Source organism: Pan paniscus, chromosome 22 (assembly GCF_029289425.2).
Source record: "Pan paniscus chromosome 22, NHGRI_mPanPan1-v2.0_pri, whole genome shotgun sequence".
Classification (NCBI taxonomy): Eukaryota; Metazoa; Chordata; class Mammalia; order Primates; family Hominidae; genus Pan; species Pan paniscus.
The window spans coordinates 39,527,047-39,551,488 of NC_073271.2; the positions used below are offsets into that span (position 1 = coordinate 39,527,047).

The 24,442-nt window shown below is 43.6% G+C and overlaps 1 protein-coding gene across 5 annotated transcripts in view; it reads right to left on the reverse strand.

The window, feature by feature from the left end:
- Positions 1–10,443: 10,443 nt before the first annotated feature.
- HSF2BP (heat shock transcription factor 2 binding protein) overlaps positions 10,444–24,442 on the reverse strand; it is a 128,477-nt gene continuing 114,478 nt past the window's right edge. For 4 of the 5 annotated variants that reach the window (XM_003823853.5, XM_008977567.5, XM_063601431.1 and 1 more), the window contains exon 9: positions 10,444–11,220. In XM_003823853.5, coding sequence (XP_003823901.1) covers positions 11,012–11,220 — 209 coding nt within the window. In that variant the 3' untranslated portion in view covers positions 10,444–11,011. Of the gene's footprint in view, positions 11,221–18,075; positions 18,308–24,442 lie in introns of those variants that run through there. The other variant, XM_055105268.2, reaches the window with a different exon arrangement.

Sequence of the window (24,442 nt, forward strand, 5' to 3'; positions counted from 1 at the left end):
GCTAACCTGAAAAACAAGTTCAGGCCATGATGGGAAGGGAAGTCAGGCATGACTCATTATACCCTCTTCCCTTTTGGAATTACTGATAGAATAGGGTCTTTAAGTCTGATAAGAAACATTTACAATCTATTGTCTCCGAAGCCTGCTACCTGGAGGCTTCACCTATGGTCTCCACAAACCCTTATCTTAACCCAGACATTCCTAAGTCTTTAGACAATAACTTAACTCTTTCAACCAACTGTCAATCAGAATATCTTTGAATCTACCTATGAGTTGGAAGCCCCCACTTTCCAGTTGTCCCGCTTTTCCAGACCGAACCAAAGTACATTTACATGCATTTGATTGATGTCTCATGTCTCCCTAAAATGTACAAGCTGTACTCCATCCACCTTGGATACATGATCTCAGAACCTCCTGGGGTTGTGTCATGGGCCACTGGTCACTCATATTTGGCTCAGAATAAATCTATTCAAATATTTTAGAGAGTTTGACTCTTTTTGTCGACACTGGGAACTGCGTCAGGCCTCCCATTTTATTCCTAAATAAGATAGCTACAAAGATTAAAAAAAAGCTACATACCTCCTTCACAATTTGCCTCAAGATCTATACCCTAAAACAGTTCTGTTGATTTTCACCCTGGCAATGTAAATTGGTAAGTTATCTTCACAGGTATGGGACAAAGGACAGAACTCAAAGTCATCCCTCTGGTCACCTGAGACAAATGCATATCTGATGGCTTCCTCTGCCCTATTGTTTATGTATAAAAATGAAGATTTGGCCGGGCACAGTGGTTCACGCCTGTAATCCCGGCACTTTGGGAGGCTGAGGCGGGTGGATCACCTGAGGTCAGGAGTTCGAGACCAGCTTGGCTAACATGGTGAAACCCTGTGTCTACTAAAAATATTTTAAAAATTAGCCAGGCGTGGTGGCACGTGCCTGTAATCCCAGCTAGTCGGGAGGCTGAGGCAGGAGAATCACTTGAACCCAGGAGGCAGAAGTTGCAGTGAGCCAAGATAGCGCCACTGCACTCCAGCCTGGGTGACAACAGTGTGAAACTCCATCTCGAAAAAAAAAAAAAGTGCAGATTCACTGAGCCAGGCTTAGGCATAAGTGACTATTCCTCTCTACCTGCCTCTCACATGTAAATTGTATATTCAGTGAAAAGCTTATCAAAGACCCAAAAGAATGCAACCTTTTGTCTCTTGTTTACCTATGACCTGGAATGCCCTCCCACTCCTCCCAGCTTCCAGTCGTGCCATCTTTCTGCACTGAACCAATGTACTTCTTACACATATTGACTGATGACTCATGTCTCTCTAAAATGTACAAAAGCAAGCTGTGGCCCAACCACCTTGGACACATGTCGTCAGGACCTCCCGAGGCTGTGTCACGGGTTCATCCTTAACCTTGGCAAAATTAACTTTCTAAATTGATTGAGGCAAGTCTCAGATACTTTTGGGTTCACAACCTGATGAGAGAACAGAAAGGCCCCAGTCTGCTGATTGCCACCCTCAACATAGCACACCCACATACCCCCAAATACAGCACACACACCCCAACACGGCACACACAGAGGCTGCTGCTCCAAGCAGCACAACAGCTCATGGGACATTCAGGTGCTGCCTCCTCTTCCCTGGGCTCAGGGCCAAACCTAAACTACCTCTAAGGAACAGGTATCTAAGCCAACACATGCACCCCCAGCCCCTTTACAACAAGTTTCACAGAACCTTAGGTACAGAGAGGTGAGAAATTTCATCCAGATGTAAGAAAACAGCCTTCTACTCTCATAATTGAAGGAAGTGTGCTCAAATGCCAAAGTGTAGTACTAAGTTTCTGGAAAACTTACTTCCCTGGCTGAGGGTGGTGGAGGGAAGGACACTGATTCATCAAGAAGAGGAAAATGTTCCAAGTACAATGTATAAAGGAGCAAGCATGCGATATATTTTTTAAGAATTTCCATTAAAATGGTTCTTTCAAAAAAAAGCTCTGATGCCTAACGGGTGAGCTTCAGCTCCCAGCAAAAATACACACTTTGTGAATTGTAGGCTCACTCCACTCTGTCCTTAAGTAATCTTAACCTCGTCTAAGTTTCAGATGCCCCTTTATTTCTCTTCTATCAGTATTTGGACTAAAAAAAACAAAAAGAAAAGAACAAAGCAGAAGCACCCGCTATTGCAAGGTATGCTCTTACCCGCCCCTCTCCCTGCCCATTCTGGTTTGGTCATGTCAGCCCTGGGCTGTGACCACCTGCCTGCCCAGAGCAGGGGACATCTCGAAGGGAGAGGTCCTGTTAACTCTAAGCCTAGCAATGTCCTGTGCTGGCTTTCTGGCCTAGAGCAGGGAGGAGAATTTGTCCTGCTCCTGCCCTGGTTTGTCTCAGCTCTGTGGAATCTAAAATAAAAGACTGAAAGAGAGGACTACTCAATGATTCTAAGCAAGGTAAGATAGGTTGTAGTGATCCCTGAGCATGCAGCTCATGGAGACAGGAATGATAATTTTATAAACTGCTGCAGATACTGAACAGAACCTTTTAAAAATCAAGGCTTTTGATATTGATAATTAATCTCTGTCTCTCCCTATTCTTTTCTTTTCTTTTTTTTTTTTTTTTTTTTGAGACGAAGTCTTGCTCTGTTGCCCAGGCTGAAGTTCAGTGGTGTGATCTCGGCTTACTACAACCTCTGCCTCCACAGTGCAAGCGATTCTCCTGCCTCTGCCTCCTGAGTAGCTGGGACAACAGGCATGTGCCACCATGCCCACCTAATTTTTGTATTTTTAGTAGAGACGGGGTTTCCTGTTGTTGGCCAGGCTGGTCTTGGACTCCTGGCCTCAAATGATCCACCCGCATCAGCTTCCCAAAGTGCTGGGATGACAGGGGTGAGCCACCACACCCGGCCAACTCTCCCTCTTCTTTCTCAATGTTATTGTGTGATCAGGCAGCCACAGGAGCCTGTCACTTATCAGCACATCTTGTCTCAATACCAGCCTGGTGGGGAGCAGGGGTTACTGCCCCCCACCACACCAACTACTTCCCATTCTCTTCCCTCCCTCTTGACCCCATGGGCCTGCTGGTGGCAGCAGAGTGGCACATTGGCCAGAGAGGCTGCAGACCCTCTGCCAGGGGGTGAAGCAGCTCATCGCCAGAACTGCAAATGCCCAGGCGCAGGACAGACACTGGCCTGAAGGCAAAGGACCCTAGATGAGGTTACGGGCCCAGGGAAAGGGAGGTGACACCAAGAGGCACAGACTGTAACCGCAACTCTGTCACTAGAGTCCAGTATCCTCACCTGCAGAGTGTGGCTGGTGATGCCGACCTCACGGGGTGGCCGTGAGGACTGACTGAGCTGAAGGAAATCAGGCAGAGGTTCTGAACTGCCACCAGGAAGCCAATGCTTTGTTTTCAGCTATGGGACTACCGTTAATGTGGGACGCCTTACAGTGTCATAGACATCATTAAATGCTTTCAATGCTCAAGTGCCTGGTTATGTGCCTGGTACTACACTAGGCCACACAAATTCCACAAGCCCAGGGCAAACGGCTCCTTACCAAAAAGTAAATGATCCTGGGGGGAATCCTACAAACTCCCAGAAACTGCAGATGAAACATCAGATAAGCATGTCCATACACTTTTGTATACAGAAGGTTTCTCAGATTCTCAGAGTGGCCCATGACCCTGTAACAGCTAAGAACCACAGTTCTAGGGCTTATGATCCAAAAAGAGAGTAGGTATGAGCCATGGCCAAAGGAAAGGCTGCTGGTGCCAGCGACTGAGCATGAAGGCACAGGATGGCAGAGGAGATGCTTTCCTCCCCAGTGGGCAGGTGGCAGGCCCCACTCCAGCAGGGACCTATCACCTTCACGTCAGCCCATGCTATGCAGGACCAAGTGTGTGTATGGCAGCTGGGCAAAGTATCCAGTGAGAACATGCACACTTGGGCCTCAGATCTGGGTGTGGCTGGAGTCTGTGGGGAGAGTGAAAGCTTCACCTTGGGGAGGCATGTTTGGAAAGAAACTCACTTCAGCAGTCTCGAGGACTTTTGCCATTTGAGGTGCTGGGGGTGGGGAGGGCAGCAATGACTAGAGGCTGACAGTGTGGTCATCTGACAATCTTAAGAGCAGGTTCCACTTTTTTTTTTTTTTTTTTTTTTTTACATTTTTAAGTGTGAATCAGAGGCTGCTCCTGCCCCAGGCCCCACAGTCATCGCACAGAGCAAGGCGAGAGGTCTCCCAGCCAGCACCTGAGCACTCTCTGCTGCCCTTCAAACATACACCAAGCCCACACTTACAGGGCCTTTGCACTTCTTCCCAAAGCCTGCACTGCTCTCAGACATCGAAACAGTAATATTTTGTATAACACTATTTACCCTGAAAAGTTGGGCTGCAAGTATGACTTCAATTAAAAAATATAATAGACTATGTGAGTGGGAGTCATTTTTCCAGCTAACAGTCATTTTGTGCTGAGTATGATCTAAGAGCATTAAATGTACATTTATGGCGGGAAAAGCAGCAACTTAGGTTGCTCCACTGGAACAATATAAAATCCTATAATAAAGGCTATTCATGGCCAGGTGCAGTAGCTCATGCCCGTAATCCCAGCACTTTGGGGAGCTGAGGCAGGTGGATCACTTGAGTCCAGGAGTTAGAGACCAGCCTGGACAACATGGTGAAACTCCATCTCCCCCCAAAAATACAGAAAATTAGCCAGGTATTGTGGCACACACCTAGAGTCCCAGCTGCTCTGGAGGCTGAGGCAGGAGATCACTTGAGCCCAGGAGGCAGAGGCTGCATTGAGCCGAGATCACACTCCAGCCTTGGTGACAGAATGAGATCCTATCTCAAAAAAAAAAAAAAAAAAAAAAAAAGGCTATTCATGAAACCAAATAATTTAAACATATGGTGAGCATATGAGCATAGTATTCATAAGTGTTTGAGTTTTGAAAATCACATTTGTAATACCATTTTCAAATAATAATTATAAAATTCAGCAAGCAGTGGTGGGAAAACTGAAATATCCACATGTAAAAGAATGATGCCAGACCCTTAGCTGAACGATATGAAAAAAATTAACTCAAAATGGATCAAAGATCTAAACTGAAGAGATAAAACTATAAAACGAAGAAGAAAACACAGGAGAAAATCCTTGTGACCAAACATTTGACAATGATTTCTTGGATATGACACCAAAAGCACAGGCAATAAAAGAAAAAAATCAATAAACTAGATTTAACCAAAATGAACTCTTGCACATCAAAGGACACTATTAATAGAGTGCAGAAGCCCAGAGAATAGGAGTTAATACCCGCAAATCCCACATCTGATAAGGCGTTCACTCCTGTAACTCAACCACAGAAAGCAAAAAACCCAACTCAAAAATGGGCAAAGGCCCTGAATGGACTTTTCTCCGAAGAAGAGATACAAACGGCCAATAAGCACAAGGAAAGACGCTCAACATTATTCGTCATTAGGGAAATGCAAATGAAAACCTCAATAAGATGCATTTCACACCCATTATCAATGGCTATTATCAATAAAACAGAAAATAACAAATGTTGATGAACACGTGGAGAAACTGGAGCCCTTGGGCACTGCTGCTGGTGGGGATGTAAAGTGGTGCGGCTGCTGTGGAAAGCGGTTGGCAGTTCCTCAGAGAGCTACACACAGAATTACCATGTGATTCAGCAATTTCACTCCTAAGTACACACCCCAAAAAATTGAAAGCAGAAATTCAAACAGATACCTGTACCCCAATGTTCACAGCAATACTATTAACAACAGCCAAAAGGTGAAAACAAGCCAAGTGTCCCTCAACAGATGGATGAATGAACGAAATGTGCTGTGTCCACACATGGGATGATACAGCCAGAAGAGGGAACGAGTTCCGACACACGCTACAACACGGATGAACCTTGAGGTCACGATGCTAAGTGAAATATGCCACACCCAAAAGAACAAAGATCATATGACTGTACTTCTATGAGATGCGTGGAGTAGTCAAATGCATGGAGACAAAGAAGAGCAGATATTAGGGGCCAGGGGAGAAAGGTTTAGGGAATGTGTTGTTATATAACGGGTACAGAGTTTCTGTTTGGAATGAAGAAAAGTTTCAGAAATAGATAATGGTAATGATTATAAAACACTATGACATACTTAATGCCACTGAGTCTTCACTTTAAAATGGTTAAAACATACATTTTATATTAGGTATATTTAACAATTTTTAAAACTTTTAAAATTACAAATTAAAAAGGACAGTAACAACACTTTTCATCTCATAGCATGCACTAATTAGCACAAAGACTCCGATTTCTTAGTCTACATCTGGAGATAAATTTAAATGTGTGCATTCTCAGAGCAGAGAGGCAGCCATGGCTCTTAAAGATGAGAGTTTGTGAAGACAGAGGTGTACCAGTTATCTCTTGCCCTTCTTACCTGAGCCTGGACTCAAAAAGCATCCAAAGACCTTTCAATGCCCTATAGGATGCCACATCCTACACTACATCAGGGTCTATACTCAGGATCCTACACTGGTTGGAGAAGTTCTGAGGCATTCTCAGCATCTATGCCATGGAAGAAAACAGAACAAACTTCAGGACTTCTCAGAAATTAGTAAGTCTGCAAAAGTTTTTATCAACCTTTTCCATTTATATTAACGTGTGGCAAAATAGCTAATGGCAGGTCCAGCCGAATCAATGGAATGGGCAGGCACATTTACAAGCTTTATTCAAAACCTCTGTAAACCAAAAATAAAATTCTAAGCCCCTCAACCATCTGAATGGACCCCTCCTCTCAGCCAAGGGCCTTCCAAAGTTGGCCTGAAAAACTAGTTCAGGCCGTGATGGGAAGTGAAGGTCAGACATGCCTCATTATGTCATGATGGGACGTGGAGGTCAGACATGCCTCATTATGCCCTCCTCCCTTTGGAATTCAGGTACAACTGAGTGGTATAAACATTAAAACAGAGATCTTGAGACTTTTTGTTGCAATCAGACACCAAATTCTAGCTTGACTCTAGTACAGCATCACATGACAGACACCAGGCCATGAAAGAAATCAAAATATTTTACCCAAAAATATATTTCTTTGACATATTTTGAAATGGCCCTGCAAAGCTGTCTCTTGTGGGGAAAAATCTACATTCTGTAGAGAATCCTTTTCCTCTTCTCTGATCCAGGAGAGAATTAACTAAGAGTCTGGTACCTTTTTAAGTCTGGTAAGAAACATTTCCAATCTATTCTCTCTGAAGCCTGCTACCTGAAGGCTTCATCTGCATAATAAAAACCTTGGTCTCCACAACAGATGCTCCCTCCTAGGGATTCCAGGTCTTCTGATAATAACTTAACTCTTTTAACCAATTGCCGATTAGAAAATCTTTGAATCTGCCTATGACCTGGAACACGCCCCCCGCCCCCTCCAATTGTCCCGCCTTTGCAGACAAAACGAATGTATCTTACATCTTACATCTATCGATTGATGTCTTATGTCTCCCTACAATGCATAAAACCAAACTGTGGCCCATCCACCTTGGGCACATGTTCCCAGAACTTCCTGGGGCTGTGTCACAGGCCATTGGTCACTCACATTTGGCTCAGAATAAGTCTCTTCAAATATTTTACAGAGTTTGACTCTTTTCATCAACACTTCCTTGACCCCGGCCTGACTTCCAGCCTTGGTCTAATTTTCTTCAGGCTCCAGACCTGTGATCCTATGCTTGGTACTTTAATTAACTTTAAAATCCTCTGGAATGAGTGAATGGCACAGGCGATATAACTGTACGGAACTAGAAGAACTCTGTGGCATGAGGCTTATCCCAAGCTATGCCATGAGGAGGCATGGGTCTCCAAAGCCCCCCACGAAGTCTCCATATTGCTCTCAGTCAGAACAAGGATTTGCTCTTTTCGGACTGAAGAGAAAGCAGCTCTGATGGTTAATGAGCTGCCAGACAGCAAGAGGAATGCTCGGAGCCGTGTGGGGGAAGGGGTGAGGAAGGAGGGAGTCAAGTCTGACGTCTGGCCTGCCAGGTTTCACACCTTTACATACAAACTGATGGTACCAAGGAGAAAAATAGTTCCTTAACTTAATAAATGTAAGAGGAATTCTGTTAAAATTACATTTCAAGGCTGGGCATGGTGGCTCACGCCTGTAATCCCAGCACTTTGGGAGACCGAGGCGAGCGGATCACTTGAGATCTGGAATTTAGACCAGCCTGGACAACATGGTGAAAACATGTCTCTACTAAAAGTACAAAAATTATCCAGGCATGGTGGTGTACGCCTGTAATCCCAGCTACTCAGGAGGCTGAGGCAGGAGAATCGCTTGAACCCAGGAGGCGGAGGCTGCAGTGAGCCGAGATGGAGCCACTGCACTCCAGCCTGGGTGACAAAGCGAGACTCTTGTGTCAAAAAATAAAAATATAGGCCAGGTGCCATGGCTCATGCCTGTAATCCCAGCACTTTGGGAGGCCGAGGCGGGTGGATCACCTGAGATCAGGAGTTCAACACCGGCTTGGCCAACATGGCCAAACCCCATCTCTACTAAAAGTAACAAAAATTAACTAGGCCTGGTGGCGGGTGCCTGTAATTCCAGTGACTCAGGAGGCTAAGGCAGGAGAATTGCTTGAACTCAGGAGGCGGAGGTTGCAGTGAGCCAAGATCGCACCACTGCGCTTCCAGCCTGGGCGACAAAAGCGAAACTCCGTCTAAAACAAACAAACAACATTTCAAAATATATGCACTATTTTACTTTGTCTGATTTTAAAATTCACGAGATCTGCAAAGTACATGCTTTTTATGAATACCTTTTAAAAAACTGAGTAGGTTTTCTTTAGATAACTAGTTGTAGAAAAATTAAAGAACCTGTGTTTTCCTGTTGACGTTCATATGAAGAGCAGGAGGCAGATCACTCCTTAAAACTGGCCTTATGTACTTTTCCTAGGATATACATTCAAAATATGGAGTTGTCACATGTTTCTTCCTAAAAGAGTTTTCTTAAGAACTCTTGCTATTCTTAGCACCTCAAAATCAGGAGAAAAGAAATGATCCTTCTTAATCACATCCATCCACTAATTAGCTAAACTACACAACATCCAAGAGTCTGGCCAACGCTCACTCCTCTCTATACACTGTTGACCCCATCTCTGGCAGAAAGAGGTCCTGTAGTTCTAGAGGCAGCATTCCCCATTACCTTATTAAATAAATAGCAATCAAAAAGAAGATAGCACCATGCTATTAAGTATAGAAACACAACATTCTTAATTTTATTCACCAATAATCAGGACCTACAGAACCACACAGCACAGATGGATCGATTTCTGCCTCCATGAATTTTAAATTGCCTTTTGCAACATTCCTCTGGCTCAGATGAGCTAGTGTTCCACAATATGCTGGCTCGTGAAATCCAAGCAACTGTGCCTTCCTCTACACTTCTTCACTCAGCCTCAGCCTTAAATTGCACACTGCCTATAAAAATCTACTTAAAAGAAAAATGAAGTTACTCTAAAATGCCATATGCAACAAAACAGCTTATTCTTGTAGATGGGGCTGCCACTGGTGGGGTGCACCTGCATTTGTTTTGCTCTTACAGCATGCCCAGAGCCCAGCAGCCCTCCAGCATCACACCGAAGGAAGCAGCCCAGGAAAAGAAGGGAATGTGTTCACGTGACGTGACTTTAAGGATTGATTTAAATGGTGACATGGTTAGGCTTTGCGTCCCCACCCATATCGCATCCTGAATTATAATCCCCATAATTCCCATGTGTCAAGGGAGAGACCAGGTGGAGGTGACTGGATTATGGGGGCGGTTTCCCCCATGCTGTTCTCGTGATAGTGAGTTCTCAAGAGAGCTGATGGTTTTATAAATATTTGGTAGGTTCTCCTGCATTCATTCTCCTTCCTGCCACCTTGAGAAGAAGGTGCCTTGCTTCCCCTTCAACCATGATTGTAAATTTCCTGAGACCTCCCCTGCCACAGTGAAGTGTGTAAACAAAGTAAACCTCTTTCCTCTATAAATTACCAAGTCCCAGGCATTTCTTTACAGCAGTGTGAAAGCAGACTAATACAAAAGGCAACTCTCACCAATCATGGTGTCCATGAGAAATGAAGTGTATTCTCCCTTGCTCTCTGCCAGTGGCCTAGAAAACAAGCTGGATGGCAACCAGTAGGTAGATAACACAGACATGGCAGGGCCCTGGCATACAGGCACACCCATGCACAAAAAGGGAGCTGGCACTATCATTTCATTTATGGAATCTCAACTAACTGCATGTGTTCTAATCTATTATACAAGTTGTTTTTACAGCATTTGTTATAAGAAAAATAGGACTTCTAAGTTTATAGCCAAAGGGCCCAGAAGAGTTTAAGGAAGAGTTTTTTTTCCCACCAACCAAGAGTAGCATGGTAATATGCAGAGGTCTAACTTCCTAGTATCAAGTTTAGATTTTAGACAGCAAGGGTCGTAATACAACTCTTCTGATTTTCTTTATTCAAAAATAAAAGAGGCACAAAAAATATAGAACTAAAATGCCCAATGTCATCCGAAATAGCAGGTTCACCAAAAGGTTATGAAAGTAAACTTGCATTTTGGGGGGATTAATTACAATTACTAGAGAGAGAATGAATTGCTTTTCAAAGAAATGTATCTCAAGAAAATGCTGGCTAATGGGGTAGATGGTTATTTAATTTCCCTGTTTTATAGGTGAACCTACAGGTCATGGTCTGCTGAGCAGCAAGAAGCTGCCCTAAGCAAGCCCTCTTCCAGCCAGCACAGACATGGACCACTTTTCCGGAAGGACAGGTTCTTTCATGGCCTCTCCTTTGGCAAGCTTAACCAACCACCTACAAGCACTCTCACTTCCAAGACAAAGTTATGTGGGATACGTATCAATTCATGTCCATCTCTAGTCAATCACATTTTGCCAACTCTAACACATGGCACATGGTGATGGTTTTGGAGTATCAAATGAGGGATCTGGGGAGAAGGGACACGGCATTTTCACCAAAACCCTGGTGGCCGAGCACACCTACACACGATGCTCCAGAGTGCGGAGGTCTTCCAGGAGCTCCTGGGCTGCGGTTTGCAGGCGGGGGTTGCGGCTCTTGGACATTGCCAGGATGCGTTGCAGGGGCAGGGAGCTCCGGAACCCAGAGGCCGACTTGGAGAAGACTTCAGGTTCCAGAACCACAGACTGCACAAGCCTCAGTGCGTGAAGGCACACCTCTGCATCTGGATCTAGGGAAAAGAGGTAATGCTTCTGCTTAGAATAAAATTTTCTTTTTTCTTTTTGTTTTATTTTTTTGAGACAGAGTCTCGCTCTGTCACCCAGGCTGGAGTGTGGTGGCATGATCTCTGCTCACTGCAACCTCCGCCTCCCAGGCTCAAGAGACTCTCCTGCCTCAGCTTTCCTCTATAACTGAGGCAGGAGTTTCCCAAGTAACTGAGATAACAGGTCTGTGCCACCATGCCTCGCTAATTTTTTGTATTTTTAGTAGAGATGGAGTTTCATCATATTGGTCAGGCTGGTCTCGAACTCCTAACCTCAAGTGATCCACCCACCTTGGCCTCCCAAAGTGCTGGGATTACAGGCGTGAGCCACCACGCCTGGCCTAGAATAAAATGTTCTACTGCAATCTACCCCTCAAGGGGTTCCTGGCCTTTCTGAATAACACGTTTGACAGTTTAGAAAACTACAGGCTAATCCAGAAACACAGTCACTGCTTGATATAAAAGCTTAGCTCATAAAAGCAGCATCAAAAAACCCAATAGTCTAATAACCATCATCTTCAAATATTACAGTCATACAATTTTAAAGTGCTAAACTAGAAAGATGAGGGCTTTCTCTGTTTGCTAGTGAGGACTAAACTCTGATTTTTTTTATCTTGCCCAAATTCCTATCTAAGGGGTCTGGGGAGTCATGTCCTACAAATCACAAATTCTCATCAGATGGGTTTTATTTAACCCTATATATCGTGACTTTCCAACCTGACTCTGGCATAACATTATGAGACAAGAAAGAAAATAAAAATACTTTACCCCAAAATATGTTTCTTTGCCATATTTTGAAATGGCCCTGCAAAGCTGTTCTTTGTGGGGGAAAATCTGCATTTGTAAAGAATCTCTACTAACATAGCTAGATCTTTTTCTTCCAGACCCTCCTAATCCTAAAGAGATTAACTAAGATCTGAATAGGAAACATCTGTCATCTATTGTCTCTAAGGCAGCCACCATAAGACTTCAAAAGAACTTGGATGTCCACAATCTTTACCTTAAACTGAACATTCCCTTTCTATCAATCCCAGGTCTTTATCAATCAGAAAATGTTTAAATTCACCTATAGCCTGGAAGCCCCACGCCCCCCAGCTTTGTCCCACTTTTCTGGACCAAACCAATGTATTTCTTAAATGTTTTTGATTGATGTCTCACACCTCTCTAAAATGTATAAAGCCAAGCCACACCCAACTACCTTGGGCACATGTTCTCAGGACCTCACTCATATTTGGCTCAGAACAAATCTCTTCAAATATTTTGCAGAGTTTGACTCTTTGTCGACAGTAGCATTCTGTCCACTTATAAGATTGTTTTAAAAAGTATTACTTCTTTTTCACTCCAATTGCAGCAAATCCCTCAGGGACCACATACAGCTACAGCACTTATCAGGGCCACTGAGTTTACACAATGTCACTGGGTATATAAAATTCACGTTGTTTATTTTCCATGGGAATGGCCCCAGGACTTATAGAATCTGGTAGCCTTGCATACATTGTAGCAACCACTAAAAAATAGCTAGACAAACCCACTGGAAGCTTCAATCCATCACCAGAGTGGAGCCAACTTTCCTTACCATTCCTCTCTACTGGCAGCCTTTACGATGCCGTAAATTCACTCCTTGACTGGGTACTGCAATTGGAACCAGGCTCAAAATCAGCACCTCTTTCTTAGCACATTTACTTAACAAATAAAAAAATAAAAAAAACCTTTTAAGATGTAGACTGAAAGAGCAGACTGAACAGTCTCTCAGTGGGAGCTGCCACAGCACTAAGCCCTAACAAGAAGCTTCTCACCTACGCTTCTCACCTACAGAATCAGAAGACTGCTGTGGCCAGGGAAGATAAAAGGCAATCTGCTCTAGCCCTCAGGGAGGGTCCAGGAGCCATCTTAAGCCAGACTGTTAGAGTCCTCCTACTTTGGGGGAAGGGAGGGGAACTTTCTCTAGTAGAGACCTGCCAAAGATAAGGGGCAGCTAAGGCAGACACAGAGGCAAGGCCAAAAGCCATGGGTGAAGACACTTTGGAAACTCAGCCCTCATCCTAAGCTCAAGGAAAGGTTAGAGGAATTTGAAGCCAGTGGGATGGAAGGTACATACACAACAACAAAACCCAGACCCACCTTAACTCCCCAACAATGAAAACCCAGCGGAAAAAGAGGAGTGGCCATCCCTGAATATAACACTATCTACCCACCTCATTCCCCTCTACAGAGAGGGTACGCATGGCCCAGAGGCCAAAGGTAGCCCATGACCCGTTTCTGTACAGGCTGCAAGCTAAGAATGGTTTTACGTTCTCCTCCTCCCCCTCCCCCCTCCCCTCCCCCCTCCCCTCCCCCCTCCCCCCTCCCCCTCCCCCTCCCCCTCCTCCTCCCCCTCCTCCTCCCCCTCCCCCTCCTCCTCCCCCTCCTCCTCGAGACAGGGTCTTGCTCTGTCTCCCAGGCTGGAGTACTGTGGTACAATCATGGCTCACTGCAGTCTCAATCTCCTGGGCTCAAGCCATCCTCCCACCTCGGCCTCCCAAGAAAGAGGGACCACAGTACATGTGGCCACGCCCAGTTAATTTTTCACATTTTTTTGTAGAGACGGTGTCTCACCACACTACCCAGGCTGGTATCAAACCCCTGGGCTCAAGCAATCCTTCCACCTCAGTCTCCCAAAGGGCCAGAATTAGAGGCATGAACCATTGCACCCTGCCAGGTTTTACATTTTTTAAGGGTTATTTTTTAAAAGTAAAAACCAGAACAATAACATGCAACAGGGACTACACGTGGCCCTCAAAACTCAAAATATTTATTTGGCCCATTACAGAAAAAGTTTGTTGACCTTGCCTACTGCCCTCCACACAATGTCCAACACTGAAATCAAAAATTACAATGAAGAGGCAATGGAGGCCAGGCGCAGTGGCTCACACCTGTAATCCCAGCACTTTGGGAGGCCAAGGCAGGCGGATCACGAGGTCAGGAGTTTGAGACCAGCCTGGCCAACATAGTGAAACCCCATCTCTACTAAAAATGTAACAATTAGCTGGGTGTGGTGGCACACGCCTGTAATCCCAGGTACTCAGGAGGCTGAGGCAGGAGAATCGCTTGAACCCAGGAAGCAGAGGTTGCAGTGAGCTGAGATTGTGCCACTGCACTCCAGCCTGGGCGACAAAGTGAGACTCTGTCTCAAAAGCAAACAAACAAACAAACAAACAAACAAAGGCAAAGGAAACAAAAGGCTCATTGTCAAGTGACAATCAACAGAAGCAGACACACAGATAACCTGGAATAATAATACAGGAATTTCAGAAAAAGAATGTGAAATAAATATGATCAATAGATGGGAAAACACTGTTTTAAGGTACTTACACTATACCTGAAGCAGCGGATTATTATTTAAAGGTAAACAGTCATGCAATGTATAACATTTCAGAGAGCTTCATTGTCAAATTCTATCAAAAAATTAAAACAGAAATAATAGAAATTTTAAACAAGTCTTCCAGAAAACAGAAAAGGAGGAAATAAGTCAACTTTTTTTTATGAGGCCAGAATTACACTGACACCAAAACTAGATAAAGATGTTAAAATAAAAGAACAGACCAATATCCCTCATAAACAAAGACACGAAAATCCTAAACAAAAAAATAGCAAATTGCATTCAGCAATATACAAAAAGGATAATACTTCACAGCCAATAGACACTTATTCTAGGAATGGAAGGCTGGCTCATTATTTGCATATCAGTCAACATCACCTACCATAACAACAGACTAAAGAAGAAAAAAAAATTCTCTCTTCAATAAATGCAGAAAAGCCTTTTGACAAAATTCAACATCTGTTCATAACAGTAATAATAATAATAAACCCTCAACAAAACAGGAATAAAAAGGAACATCCTGAACCAGATTAGGGGCATCTACAAAAAACACACAGCTAACAACATACTTAATGATAGAAGACTGAATGCTTCTTTCCTAAGATGACGTACAAGGCAAGAATATCCTATCACCCCTATTCAAAATCATACTAGAGATCCTAGCCTGTGCAGTAAGGCAAGAAAAAGAAATAAAAGGTTTATTGATTAGAAAGGCAGAAATGAAACTGTCTCTATTTGCAGATGATATGATTGTCTATACAGAAAATCCCAAAGAAACTAGAAAAAAAGTTATTAGAACTAATTGAGTTTAGCAAGGTCACAGAATACAAATTCAACATACAAAGGTCAATTGTATCCACATACTTATAACAAAAAATTAAAAATCTAATGTTTTTTAAAAATTACCATGTATTATATAATAGCACCAAAACATGAAACACTTAAGTATAAATCTCATGAAACTATGTGCAAGATTTCTATGCTGAAAACAACAAAACACAGATATAAGGATCCACAGACATATAGATGGAGAGAATATGCCATATTTATGGACTAGAAGACTCAATATTGTTAAAATGTCAAATCTCCTCAAATTCATCTATATAATCTAATGCAATGCCAACCAAAATCCAAGTTGAAATTTTAGCAGAAATCAACAAGTAATTCTCAAATTTATTTGGAAAAACAAAGGAACTAGACCAGACAAAACAATTTAGAGAAAGAGAAATGTTGGGGAATTGCAGTACTAGATTTCAACATTTATGGCCATAAAGAGTGTGGTACTGGTCAAGTGACAGAGCGACAGACAAAGAGATAAGTGAAATAAAATTAGAGGATCCAAAAACAGACCACAGCTTTGTGAACTCTCAACAAAGGTATACATTCAATTCAATCAAGAAAGAATAACCTTTACAACAAATGGTGCTGGAAAAATTGAACATCCATATGCAAAAACAAAGAACTTCAATCTATACCTTGCCTAACATACAAAAATTATACAAAAATTAATAACATACCTAAATGTAAAACCCCAAATTTTAAAACTTCTGGAAGAAAACAGGAGAAAAATCTTTGTGACCCTGAATTAGGTAACGATTTCCTAGACACAAAACCAAAACCATAATCCATACAACCAAATAATTAGCCACACCAAAATTTTAAAAATCTGCTCTTCAAAAGACAGTTACAATGAAAAGACAAGCCACTAGATGAGGACAAAACATTTGCAAAACACGTATCTGATAAAGGACCTGAATCCAGAATACACATACATCTCTGAAAACTCAGTAACACAACAGCCCAATAAAAATAGGGAAAGTGTTTGAAAAGACACTTCACCAAAGGAGATACACAAATGGCAAGCACACAAAAAGATGCTCAGCATCATGGCTATTAGAAAAATGGAAATTAAATCCACACCTATTAGAATGGCTAAAATTAAAAAATAAAAATCTGAAAATACCAAGTGTTGACAAGAATGAGGAACAACTGGAATGTTCATAGATTACTGGTGAAAATTTAAAATGGTACTGCCAGGCCAGGCGCAGTGGCTTACGCCTGTAACCCCAACACTTTGGGAGGCTGAGGCGGGCAGATCACCTGAGGTCAGGAACTTGAGACCAGCCTGGCCTCCATGGTGAAACCCCATCTCTACTAAAAATACAAAAATTAGCTGGGCGTGGTGGTGCACGCCTGTAATCCTAGCTACTTGGGAGGCTGAGGCAGGAGAATCACTTGAACCCACGAGGTGGAGGTTGCAGTGAGCCGAGATCGTGCCACTGCACTCCAGCCTGGGCAACAGAGCGAGACTCTGTCTCAAAAATAAATAAAATAAATAAAATAAAATAAAATAAAATAAAATAAAATAAAATAAAATAAAATAAAATAAAATAAAATGAAATAATAAAATAAAATAAAATAAAATAAATAAAATGGTACAACCACCTGAGACAATTTGGCAATTTCCTATACATTTAAACACATACTTACCACATAACTCAGCATATGAGTTATATGCTGAGATAGTTTTATGTCACAACTCATACAATTGTCTACTAACAAGTGAATTTTGTTCTATGTAAATTATAACTCAACAAATCTGGCTTTATATTAAAAATAAGAAGAAGGCCAGGCTTGGTGGCTCACGCCTGTAATCCCAGCACTTTGTGAGGCCAAGGTAGGTGGATCATCTAAGGTCAGGAGTTCGAGACCAGCCTGAAAAACATGGTGAAACCCTGTCTCTACTAAAAATACAAAAATTAGCCAGGTGTCATGGCAGGCACCTGTAATCCCAGCTACTTGGGAGGCTGAGGCAGGAGAATCACTTGAACCCCAGAGGCAGAGGTTGCAGTGAGCTGAAATCACGCCATTGCACTCCAACCTGGGCGACAGAGTTAAGACTGCATCTCAAAACTAAAAAAAAATAAAAATAATAATAAGAAATTAGATCCCTGGACCCTCTCCCCTATTCCCTGCCTCTGGAAAAATGCCCTTCCCTAGTAGAGACTGGACATTTCTTTTCTTTTCTTTTCTTTTGTGAGACAGAGTCTCACTCTGTCACCCAGGCTGGAGTGTAGTGACGTAATCTCAGCTCACCGCAACCTCCGCCTCCCAGTTCAAGTGATTGTCCTGCCTCAGCATCCTGAGTAGCTGGGATCACAGGCACCTGCCACCACACCCAGCTAATTTTTATATTTTTACTAGAGACGGGGTTTCATCATTTTGGCCAGTCTGGTTTCGAACTCCTGACCTCAGGTGATCCGCCCACCTCGGCCTCCCAAAGTGCTGGGATTAGAGGTGTGAACCACCCCACCTGGCCTGGACATTTATTTTCTAAAGAATCTCTGGAGATGAAACATCAGGCACAATTGAGGATGGAGGTTCTGTCTGGAAAACATGTGGATTAGATAAACACATACCTACAAGCTCTAAGACATTCCCTCTATCCCTACTTTGTTTCCGGAGTTTATAGGCCTTCATCCCTCCAGAAATAAGGGTGGGTGAGTCTTCTCCAGACAATCTGAACAACCCAAAAAAACACAGTCGAAGATACTGACCTATGGGTTCCCAATTAATTGATGCACCAGCTCACACTGCAGAAAAGTTCAGAAGCTCCACCCATATGCTCACAGCTTCCAATCAGCATTATAAATCCCACTGTTAAACATGACCAGACAACCACACATCACCAGACACCTGAGAAAAAGATAAATGGCTATCATTTTAAACAGGAACAAAAGGAGGACAAAGAATAGAGATTGTGCAGTGAGAAGAAAAGTTTTAAAAAACTATTATTAATATCTTCCTCAAGGAGGTAAAAGAAGCTATATCATCTGTTAAACAAGAATGGGATGCTATTTTTTAAGACAATTAAAAATAAACAGCAGTCTTAGAAATTAAATGCCTGAGAGTAGAGATGAAAACTTCAATAGGAAGTATGAAAAAAGAAGTTGAGAGTACAGATGTCCCCTCTTAGCTGTTGCTAAAACTTTCTGTGGTAGTGCCGGCATGTGTCAAATACAATCAAACTTGTTCCTATCAGGTGCTTTCTGACAGTGGCAAAGCTCTCAGGGCACACACTGAGCATTCCCCCTCCTCCTATGGGCTTCCTGGCCACCTCCAAAGCACATATGGATTCTGGACCATGTCAGCCACATCTTAGGCAATGCCCCAGGCTCCTTGGGCACCTAGGAACATGCAGTCATCCAGCAGCAACATAAGCCCATTCTTACAAGCTTCAAAGAACAAGGCGGCAAAAAAAAAAAAAAAAATCTTCCTTGACCCCAAACTGGCCTCCAGTTCTGCCCAGTTCTTGACTCCCTTCCCAGGAATATTCCAAGAGTGGTCTGTAGTTGCTACCGCCCCACCTCACCTTCACCCTTCAGTCACGCTACCATCTGCTCACTGCTGAGACAGCTTCTCTCGAGGTCACCAATGTCCTCCATGTTGTCACTGCTCAGCTTTCGTCTCACTTGACTCCTCTGGCTTTTCTTGGCTTCCATAGCACTCCTTCACCAGTCCCTCCTTATACTTCTCCTTTAGATGCTAGCCCAGGGCTCTGTCCTAGGCTTCCTTCTCTTTCTACTCTCCTTAGGTGACTTCGTCTACTCCATGACTTCAAATCCCATGTATCTACCAGTGACTCTAAATCCATTTCTCCAACCCCAGTCTTTCTCTGGAATTCCAGACTTCATATCCACAAAAACTTGCCTGGACAACTCCCCTTGGGAATTTACTGCCAACTCAGGTTTCACAAGGCCAACACCCAACTCCTGATTCTCTGTGCTCCTCCCTCATCTTCCCCATCTCAGTAAACAACGTTACCATTTACCCACCCAAAGATGCAGGTATTCTCAGTAAACAGCATTACCATTTACCCACCCAAAGATGGCAGGTATTGTTATTGATTCGTCTCTTCTCTCACATCACATCTTATCAACTCTACCTCCCAACACGCCCTAAGCCCATAACCACCACCCTAGTCTAAGCTATCCTGCTTCCCCCAGACTACTGTAATAGCCTTCTTGGTGGCTTGCTTATTTAATTTTGCATTCTTGCCTCTTCCTACCCCTATCCATCTGCCATGCTGCAGCTAGAATTAAACTGTTTGTTTGTTTGTTTGTTTGAGACAGAGTCTGGTTCTGTTGCCCACGCTGGAGTGCAGTGGCATGATCTCAGCTCACCGCAACCTCCGCCTCCCAGGTTCAAGTGATTCTCCTGCCTCAGCCTCCCGAGTAGCTGAGACTACAGGCACATGCCACCATGCCCAGCTAATTTTTGTATTTTAAACTTTTTAAACAGAAATCAGAATACATACCTTCCCTGCTCTCCCACAGATCCTCACTGCACTCAGGATGGAGACCCAAGTCCTCGTTCTGGCTGATGAAGCCCCGCCAGATCAAGCCCTCCTGCTTCCCGGCGTTCCCCTCACATCACTCATCCATCTGCACCACCATGCCCCAGGAGCGCCAGCCTGCTCTGCATTTTCTTAACCAGAATGTTCCTGCCCCAATCTTCACATGTCTTGCTCCTTTCAAATCTCACTCAGTAGAGCAATTCCAGCTCCAACATGCTGAGGACTAAGCTCCGATTTTTTAAATCTTGCCCAAATTCCTACCTAAGGGGTCTGGGGAGTCATGCCCTACAAACCATGGATTCTCATCAGATGAGTTGTATTTGACCCTATATATTGTGACTTACTTTTCAATCTGACTCTGGCATAACATTATGAGACAAGGACAAAATATTTAACCCCAAAATATATTTCCTTGCCATGCCCTGAAATTGCCCTGCAAAGTCTTTTGTGGGAAAAATCCACATTCTACAGAGAATCCCCTTCCTCTTTTATTTTCCTTCCTTTCTTTGCAGATCCAGGAGATAATCAATTAAGAGCCAGGCACCCTTTTAGGTCTGATAAAAAACAATTTACAACTTGCTCTCTCTGAAGTCTGCTATCTAAGGGCTTCCTCTGCACAATAAAACTTGGTCTCCGCAATCCTTTATCTTTAACCTGAACATTCCTTTCCATTGATCCTAGGTCTTCAGACAACCTCAACCAGTTGTCACCCAGAAAATGTTTAAATTTACCTATCGCTTGAAAGCCCCCGCTTTGGGTTCTCCACCTTTCTAAACTAAACCAACGTAATTCTTAAACATATTTGATTGATGTCTCATGCCTTCCTAAAATACATTAAACCAAGCTGTACCTCAACCACCTTGAGCTGAATGTTCTCAGGACCTCCTGAGGGCCGTGTCACAGGCCCTCATTATGGTCACTCATAATTAGCTCAGAATAAATCCCTTCAAATATTTTACAGAGTTTGACACTTTTTGTCAACAATGCAAAGAGCTTAGAAATCAGCACTTCCATCCTTCACTAAGAAAAGCAGAACAAACAAATCAATGACTTTTCTTGGACCCATCAAAGAATTAAGGCCACCATGAAATCTGGAGAGTCACAACAAGATCTGCTTCCCTGGAGGAAAAGCTGCTCTATCCATACTGGTGGGAACATTTAAATGACAAATTGTTGGAAGCTGAGGGTGGACAACCATGAGAATCAAGAACTCCTGGGGGTCGCAGTCTTAGGGGGGCCCCATATTTTTGTGGATTTTGTCTCTAGGAACCCCATGAGGTTCTCAAAGTAAAGTGCGAAGAAAGCTCCCTCGTGGCTCTGGCAGGGGGACAGGAAGAGTAGCCATTATGAATACACCCTGTTTCCAGGGAAAGACCTCACCAGAGCCTTTTATCTCACCTAAAGGGAAGGGCTTTTCTCCCACTCCAGGCCTCTCTGCCATCCCTGACTTACCTAAGCAGGGGAGGGGGTTAAGAAACACTTTTGAAGACCAAAGCCCAGAGACACACGCCCACTAAAAGACTGAGATGATAAATACTTCTCCTCTCCACACACACCTTAAATCATACCAACAGAGATGAGAGAGCATAACACGCAACAGGGATTTTTAAAACGGTATTATAGCTGAGAGAGCTGAAAGACATCAATTCCATCTAAGGAGGAATTCTTAGGGAAACCCAAAGGGAACAGGGGAGAATAAACAAGGATGCTAGAAGAGTATAAAGCCTCTGTCCCCTACAGTAAACACAGTCCAACTCCTAGCCAGATTACCAAAACACCTCACGCTAAAGGCCTATTTTCCTCAGTCCCCATTACACAATAAATCATGTCCAGCTTTCAACCAAAAATTGCAAGGCATTCTAAAAGGAAAGAAAAATCACAGTCTGACGAGACAAACCAAGCATCAGAACCAGCTGCACAGATGACAGATTTTAGAAGTATCAGATAGGGAATTCAGAATATCTATGATTAATATGCTAATGGCTTTGTATTAGTTTGCCCAGCCTGCCATAACAAAATACCACAAACTGGGTGGCTTAACAACATGAATTTATTTTCTCACAGTCTCTAGAGGCTGGAAGTCTGAGATCAAGTTCTCAGCAGGCCTGCTTTCCTCTGAGACCTCCCTCCTTGGCTTGCAGACGCCACCCTCTTGCTGCCTCTTCATGTGGTCATCCCTCTGTGCACACAGGCCCCTGGGGTTTCTCCATGTATCTTCATCTTCTCTTCTTATAAAGACACCAGTCTCACTGGACTAGGGTCCACCCTAATGGCCCAATTTTACTCTAATGAAAAGTCCCTATCTCTAAATACATTAACATTCTGAGAGACTGAGGGTTAGAACCTCAACATATAAATGGGGGGTGGGGAGGGGGAGAACACAATTCAATATATAACAAATTCTAATAGCAAAGTAGAAATATGAAAGAACAGATGTATAATATAAACAGAAATGGAAATTCCAGAAAAGAATCACATTTCAGCTTACATATTCTCTCCTCACAGAGGCCATCCCTTATCGCCCACTCATTGTCAAGCCCATTAACCTATTTTAGTTCTCTCAATAATAGTTATTCTATGAAATAGGAATGAGTGTTCTTCCTTAGTCTGAAAGCTTCATGAAAGCAGAACATTGGCTGTGTTGTTCACCACCTTACAGTAAGGGCTCAGTAAATATTTGCTAAATGAATGGAAAGGATTTATTTTATGTGGCTAAGGCTGATGGGATACAAGGGACACAAATGATAAGGAAATTTCTGGACAAATTGCATCACTAGTCAAGCTGAAGAGATAGCTATGTGAGCCCCCTGAAAGGGTAAAATAAAACAGGCCACTTTATCCATGAGACAAATGCTGTCAAGGGCACAACCCAAATGGAACAACCTCATGAGGACATCATCCTAAGGAAAACATGGAACAACCTCATGAGGACATCATCCTAAGGAAAACATGGAACAACTTCATGAGGACGTCATCATAAGGAAAACACTGCAGCAGGGTGACAGCCTTTGAGGGGAACACAGACGAAAAGAATATGAATGGCTGATAATGCACCAAAACTGCTCACAACATAGGTAGAAGAATAACACAGAGCTCAGGTCTAATCATGAAAAGCCTCATTACTTGAGACTGAGAACATTTACGATAGTCATGGCTGAACTTTGGGTTTAAAGACACATGAGGCAACTTAAATGAAAAAGAAAATTGCCTGACATCAGCAGAAAGATGACACAGATGTTCAAATTATCTGATATGATTTATGGTGGTTTTAAAATGGCCATCAAAAAATTTCTTTAGTGAGCAACTGTGCTAGAAACCAATGAGAAAAAAACAACATATAAAGAAAACCAAAATGGAAAAATTAAAACAGAAAAAATAAAATAACTGAAATTAAAATCTTGGTGAAGACAGAATGGAGGGGACAGAGGCAAAAAAAAAAAAATCAGTAAATTGGAAGATAGGACGACAGAAACTACCCATGCTGGGTAACATTATCAAGACAGCCAGCTAGAAGTGCCTAGCGTTCATCCCCCTCACAGAGACAGCCAGAACAATGAATACACAACTACATGTTAACAAAAACAACTGAGGGAGAGTGCTAAAGTGCATTAGAGGAGTAACAGAAACCCTGGCGAGCCCAGAAATTCATGATAGTCACAAAAAGAACAGAAGGAAATGCCAGGACCCTGGCACCCCATCCCCTAACCAGGGTCAGCTAGAACCCAGGAAAATACCTCCCTTCAGTGAGAAGGTAATCAAGAGGACCCCAGCAGCCCCCACCAACACCGCGGACACCCACCGCCCTCACCCTTGGGGTCCCTTGCAGTCCTCACAGGCACGAAGCCCAGGGTGGAGTGAGCTGCCTGGAGGCCACACCACTGTGCTCCCGCCGGAGAAGGAATCGACACTGTGCCTGCCCCCGTGGCCCTCGCTGTGCCCTCTTGGAACTGGAACTACTGCTGGAGTGTATCTTGTTCCTGGGGGAGCAGCCCCAGCTCCCCTTCATCCCTGAGGCTAAGCCGCTGCCCAACCACCCCAGCCCAGTGGCCCCACATCCCCCAGTCAAGCTGCAGGCAGCTGTTACACCTTCTCTGTGGGGCCAAGCAAAGGTGGGGCCACTCCACTACCCGCTCTTGCCCCCTCAGGCTGGAGCTAAAGCCATAAACGGCCTCCAGGGAAAACAATACCTTGGTTGCTCAGAGCAGTCGTGCCTCCTGGAACCCAAGCTGAAGAAGCACTCTGCATCCAGGGAAATGCCTGGGCCACCCAGGACAGTCCCGTCCCTCAGGCCTGAGCGGAAGCGACACACCACCCCAAGGGGAATCAGTGCCCTGGCTGAGCTGAGCAGCTGCACACCCCAGGGCTGAGCTGATGCAGTGCCCTACATCCCAGAGAAACAGAGCAGTAGCTGAGCCCAGACATCCCACCTTACAGGCCAAACAACTCAACCGCCTGCTTCCCTAGAGCTGAACTAG